The sequence below is a fragment of the Otolemur garnettii genome, unplaced genomic scaffold (assembly GCF_000181295.1).
Source record: "Otolemur garnettii isolate 467f Iridium unplaced genomic scaffold, OtoGar3 scaffold00127, whole genome shotgun sequence".
In the NCBI taxonomy this organism is placed as follows: Eukaryota; Metazoa; Chordata; class Mammalia; order Primates; family Galagidae; genus Otolemur; species Otolemur garnettii.
The window spans coordinates 3,535,981-3,542,371 of NW_003852522.1; the positions used below are offsets into that span (position 1 = coordinate 3,535,981).

Here is a 6,391-nt window from a genome sequence, read left to right on the forward strand (position 1 = left end):
CTGAGAACAGGAAATCCCATCACTGCCAGAGTTCAAGTTCCCACACCTGGCATAACATAAATAAAAAAATAAATAGTGATGCATCTTTTCCTCTATTTCTTCCTTTTATAAAAACACAAAGTCTTCTGAGCTTGGGCGTTTGGCCTTGAGGAGCCGCCCAGAGCGAGGGATCCGCAGCGTTGGCTGGGAGAACTGAGAGCAGAGGTCATCTAGGCTATGGTCTTGAGCATGGCCTTCAGCCAGGGTGAACATGGGATAACGTTCCATGGCCGAAGAGGAGCTGAGGACCTGGTGGGAGGAGGGAGAACAATGCTTAGCCTCACACACTACATTTACCACTCCAGGGTAGGCCAGCCAATTGGCAACTTCTATCCCCTGGCCACTGTGATTGGCTCAGTGGTAAGCATGTGGGCCAACCCAGCCAATGAATGACAGCTCTTAAGAGTTTTGCTGCAGTTACTATAAAAATGTAGTTTCCTTTACAATGAACTAGAAAGGTGGATGCCCAGAGATGCTGGAGGCCATCTCTTGCCACTACAAGGGTAAAGCCTTGTTCAGAGAGCAAAGCCAAGAAACAGGGCCCAACATTTGAGTCCCTGGATGCAACCCTACTCCCAAGTTTTTAGTTACATGTGGTTTTTTGGGTCTAATCAGAACTGGGCTTTTGTAGCTTGCATGTAGGATAACAATGACCTAGTAGTTGGCCTTAGCATTCGCTCATGTTCTGAGAAGTGAATATTGATACTTAGCCTGGAAGCAGCATCCCCAGGTCTGCTGAACTTTATACCCGTTTCTCTTTTGCCCCGAACCCTGCCTTTGTCCCCCAACACTCCATTCCTCTTGCTCACCCTGGTCAACTCTGAACAGAGTGTCTCAAACTCCTTCTTGCCTCCAGCATAGAAGCCCACAGTACAGCTCGGGTCCATCTTGGTGAAGGCCATCTTGCGGGGTGCAGTGCAGTGGAAGGACTGGAGCAGACAAAGGTGGCTCAGAGGCTCTGGCCCCTTTCTCATTCCCCAGCTGTCCCCCTCCCTGGTATCCCAGCTCACCTCCAGAGGGAAGTCAGCCTGGCTGATGTCCACAGTGGGCTGGCAGTAGTGGGGGTCCAAGTAGAGCAGGAAGTCATCTGGGGCCAATAGACATGAGTAGGAGTGGGAAAGAGGAGGCAATGGGGAGGTGAGGAGGAGTTGGACATGGCCTACCTTGGTAGCCGATGAAGTACAGTGAGTGCCTCGGTTTCCCACCCATGATGCCCAGACATAGCTCCGAACGCAGGAGCTCCTGCAAGGGACAGAGTGCATAGAATATGAGGCAGGTGCTCTCAGGCAGCCACTCAACAAATGCATAGCAAACACCTACTATGTGGGAATCCAGACCCAGTGGGGCAGCAGTGATCAAGATGAAAACACTCGTATGTGGCTTGGCACCCGTGGCTCAGTGGTTAGGGCACTGGCCACATGCACTGGGGCTGGTGGGTTTGAACCTGGCCTGGGCCTGCTAAACAATCAAAAAATAGCTGGGCGTTGTGGCAGTAGCCTATAGTCCCAGCTACTAGGGAGCCTGAGGCAAGAGAATTGCTTGAGCCCAACAGTTTAAGGTTGCTGTGAGCTATGACACCATGGCGCTCTACAGAGGGCAACAAAGTGAGACTCTGTCTCAAAAAAGAAAGAAAAAAGAAAACACCCATATGTGAGCTGTAATTTCTTTTTTTTTTTGAGACAGAATCTCAAGTTGTCACCCTGGGTAGAGTGCTATGGCATCACAGCTCACAGCCATCTCAAACTCTTGGGCTTAAGCAATTCTCTTGCCTCAGCCTCCCAAGTAGCTGGGACTATAGGCACCCATCACAACACCTGGCTATTTTATTGTTGTTGTTGCAGTTGTCCTTGTTGTTTGTTAAGCTGTCCCAGGCCACGTTTGAACCCACCAGCCTCAATGTATATGGCTGGTGCCCTACTCACTGAGCTATGGGCACCACTGTGAGCAGTAATTTCTTACAAATAGTTGAAGGTTATGGCTGGGCGGCTGTTGCTCAGCGACTAGGGTATGAACCCATACACTAGGGCTGTGGGTTCAAACCCAGCCCAGGCCTGCCAAACAAAAATGACAACTACAACAAAAACATAGCTAGGTGTTGTGGCCATTGCCTGTAGTCCCAGGTACTTGGGAGGTTGGGGCAAGAGAATCGCTTAAGCCTAAGAGTCTGAGGTTGCTGTGAGCAGTGACAGCACAGCACTCTACTGAGGGCGACATAGTTTGGGCAAATTAGGATTTGAAAAGATATATTTGAGGGATAATATAATCCATGTATGATGGCTCAAAGCAGACTTTGGAGTTGATAGCCTAGAATTAGATTTCCAGCTTCAACAATGCTCTGTTAACACAGATTCTAAGCTTCATTTTTTTCTTGGAATAAAATGGGCATGAATTCTGTTTGTCATGACTATAATAACATTGCATATAAAAAGTGCTAAGCAGGCTCGGCGCCTGTGGCTCAAGCGGCTAAGGCACCAGCCACATACACCTGAGCTGGCGGGTTCGAATCCAGCCGGGCCCGCCAAGCAATGACAGCTGCAACCAAAAAGTAGTTGGCTGTTATGGCAGGCGCCTGTAGTCTCAGCTACTTGGGAGGCAGAGGCAGGAGACTCGTTTGAGCCCAGGAGTTGGAGGTTGCTGTGAGCTGTGATGCCATGGCACTCTACCCAGGGCGACAGCTTGAGGCTCTGCCTCAAAAAAAAAAAAAAAGTGCTAAGTAAATAGTGGCTGTTATTTATTTATTTATAGATAGTCTCACTATGTCACCCTCAGTAGAGTGCTGTAGCATCACAGCTCACAGCAACCTCAAACTCTTGGCTTAAGCAATTCTCTTATCTTGTTTTTAAAAACAAAACAAAACACAACCCTGCCCTCATGAAGCTAACATTCTAGCTTGGGAGAGATGACATTATGGAAAAGAATAAAGGAAGGAAGGGACTTTGCAATTTCAAATAGAGGTGTCAGGAGAGGCCCCTGTTAAAAGATGACCTGAAAGATTTCTTTTGATTACTCTTAGTTTTTTTTTTTTTTGAGACAAGAGTCTGAAGCTGTCACCCTGTATAGAGTGCTGTACCATCATAGCTCACAGCAACCTCAAACTCTTGGGTTTAAGCAATTCTCTCTCTTTTTTTTTTTTTGGAGACAAAGCCTGATTAAGCTGTCCCCCTGGGTAGAGTGCTGTGGTATCACAGCTCATAACAACCTCCAACTCCCAGGCTCAAACGATTCTCCTGCCTCCGCCTCCCAAATAGCTGGGATTACAGGCGCCTGCCACAACGCCCGGCTATTTTTTGGTTGCAGCTGCCATTGTTGTTCGGCGGACCCAGGCTGGATTCGAACCTGCCAACTCAGATGTATGTGGCTGGTGCCTTAGCTACCTGAGCCACAGGGAGCCAAGCAATTCCCTTTTTTGTTTTTTAGACTCTGTCTCACTTTGTTGCCCTGGGTAAAGTGCCGTGGCATCACAGCTCACAGCAACCTCTAGTTCTTGGACTTAGGTGATTCTCTTGCCTCAGCCTCCCGAGTAGCTGGGACTACAAGGTTTCTGCCACAAAGCCCAGCTATTTTTTTGTTTCAATTTGGCTGGGGCTGGGTTCAAACCTTGCACCCTTGGTATGTGGGGCCGGCACCCTACTCACTGAGCCACAGGCACCGCCCTTAGGCCATTCTCTTGCCTCAGCCTCCCAAGTAGCTGGGACTACAGGCGCCCGCCACAACACCCAGCTATTTGTTGTTGTCGTCGCAACTGCCACTGTTGTTGTTATCGCAATTGTCATTGCTATTTTAGCTGGTCTGGGCCAGGTTTGAACCTGCCAGCCTAAGTGTATGTGGTCAGCACCCTAGCCTCTGAACTACAGGTGCCACTCTACTCTTAGTTTTTTTAAAAGGACCCTAAAGAGCCATTGTGTCCCTGGGGAATGGCCAGTGTCCCTGGCCACTGTTCTCAACACAGTGAGGAGGTCCACTTGGCTAAAGCAGAATGAGTGAGCAGAAGATGAAGTCAAGGACGTGGGAGGACAAATGCCACACAACCTTGTGGGCCATGGGAGAACTGGGGCATCCTGGGGCTCTGTCTCACTGCTGTTTGCCTGGTGCACTTTGCCTCTGGCTCTTCATTTGCATCTTGGCCCGAGTGGGGCTTTCCTAAGCTCTGCCGCCACCTCATCTGCTCTTCATTGTGTGACTGTTTTCCCTTTACCATCCAAATTGTAATGCCATTTGGTTACAGATGCCACTGCCTAGCATTCTCCCATTAGAATGTCTACTTCTAGTGGGCACATTTCACCTCTGACTCCCTAGAAACTGGGACAGGAAGTAGCACAGAGGAGCCATTCCCTAACTATCTATTGAATACAATGATGAAGAGAAGAAGGACACATAAACAGCAGCTCTAAGCTAAGCTTTAAAAGTCTGGAGAGCTGGCCAGGTGCTGTCTTATACCTGTACTCCTAGCACTCTGGAAGACTGAGGTAGGTAGATTGCTTGAGCTGAAGAGTTCAGGACGAGCCTGAGAAAGAGCAAGACTCCATCTCTACTAAAAATAGAAAAATTAGGGCAGTGCCTGTGGCTCAGTGAGTAGGGCGCCGGCCCCATATACCAAGGGTAGTGGGTTCAAACCCAGCCCCAGCCAAACTTCAACAAAAAAATAGCCAGGTGTTGTGATGGGCACCTGTGGTCCCAGCTTCTCAGGAGGCTGAAGCAAGAGAATTGCCTAAGCCCAAGAGCTGGAGGTTGCTGTGAGCTGTGATGCCAGAACACTCTACTGAGGGCAATAAAGTGAGACTCTGTATCTAAAAAAAATCCCAGGCTTGGCACCTGTGGCTCAAGTGGCTAAGACGCCAGCCACATACACCTAAGGTGATGGATTCGAATCTAGCCTGGCCCGCCAAACAACAATGACAGCTGCAACCAAAAAAAAAAAAAAAAAACAGCTGGGTCAACGTTGTGGCGGGTGCCTGGGGTCCCAGCTACTTGGGAGGCTGAGGCAGGAGACTCGCTTGAGCCCAGGAGTTGGAGGTTGCTATGAGCTGTGATGCCACAGCACTCTACCCAGGGTGACAGCTTGAGGCTCTGTCTCAATAAAAACAAACAAAAAATATATAAATATTATCCAGGGGTTGTGGCAGGCACATGTAGTCCCAGCTATGTGGGAGGCTGAGGCAGGAGGATAGCTTAAACCCAGGGGTTTGAGGTTGCTGTGATCTAGGCTGATGCCACAGCACTCTAGCCTGGGCAACAGAAAGAGACTGTCTCAAAAAAAAAAAAAAAATGTCTGGAGGGCTCCCAAGCAGCCATGCCATTGACTGGCTGAATTTACCTTCACACAGGGCACGTACACAGGATTGAGAGTCTCACCACCCAGTCGCACAGGCACCAGGATGACCACAGACTTCCACTCGGCTGTAGGATCTGGCCTGGCCACCAGGCGGGCCACATCTGCCTTATACACTGGAAGACAGGGTAGCATCAGGTCACCTACCTGCCTACCCTTCAAGCCCCAAAGTTGACCCTGTAAACCCCAGAAGCCCAATCTTGCACTCGCAACATTTTGGCATGGAACACTGTCATTGTCGTCAAAGAAGGTCTTTCCACTGTGCCTCAAATTCCCCTAGATGATCCTAGAACGTCTGGGCAGGTGTAGACATCTCCATTTTACAGGGAGAGCAAGCTTAAATTTTGACCAAGAGCACAGAGACAGGAAACAGTGGAGACCCTTCTCCACAGGTCCTCCCCACTGCCAGGCCAGAATGATCCTCAGGGACTTGGAGCCTTGGTTTGCCAATATGGAAATGTGAGCACTGAGCACTGTGCCCTTCAGCTGAGCCCATTTCCTGTTCCCAGAGAAGTGGCCTCAACCCTTTCTGGAGACACAATTCTCTGAATATTGAACTTCGTCCCCAAATATCTACAATTTTGTGTAAAAATTTAGAGGTATTCTAGATTTCCTGACAGTAATCCATGGAGATTCCCATTGATTAAGACCCTTTCTAGAAACCAACCTGAGCAAGAGCAAGACCCTGTTACTACTAAAAATAGGAAAACTAGCTGGGCATTGTGGTGGCTGCCTGCAGTCCCAGCTACTCAGGGAGGCTGAGGCAAGAGGATTGCTCAAGCACAAGAGTCCACAGCACTCTACTCAGGATGACAGAGTGAAACTCTGCCCCAAAAACAAACAAAAAAGACCCTTTACAAACGGGAACTTATGAGTAGTTGGGAATAATAGCTAATATTTAGTGAACACCTACTATGTGGCAAGTGCTGCTGTAGCATTTAACTTGTTTTATTGGCTCGGCACCTGTGGCTCAAGCAGCTAAGGCGCCAGCCACATACACCTAAGGTGGCGGGTTTGAATCCC

General features: G+C 49.0%; 1 protein-coding gene across 4 annotated transcripts in view; it reads right to left on the reverse strand.

Annotated features, from left to right (window-relative positions):
• Positions 1-6,391, reverse strand: part of ATG4D (autophagy related 4D cysteine peptidase) — a 9,019-nt gene continuing 2,628 nt past the window's right edge. For 3 of the 4 annotated variants that reach the window (XM_012810228.1, XM_012810227.1, XM_003797960.2), the window contains 5 exons: positions 5,354-5,484; positions 1,203-1,281; positions 1,050-1,126; positions 849-968; positions 1-288 (listed from right to left, as the gene is read on the reverse strand). In XM_012810228.1, coding sequence (XP_012665682.1) covers positions 106-288; positions 849-968; positions 1,050-1,126; positions 1,203-1,281; positions 5,354-5,484 — 590 coding nt within the window. In that variant the 3' untranslated portion in view covers positions 1-105. The remainder of the gene's footprint in view (positions 289-848; positions 969-1,049; positions 1,127-1,202; positions 1,282-5,353; positions 5,485-6,391) is intronic. The other variant, XM_012810225.1, reaches the window with a different exon arrangement.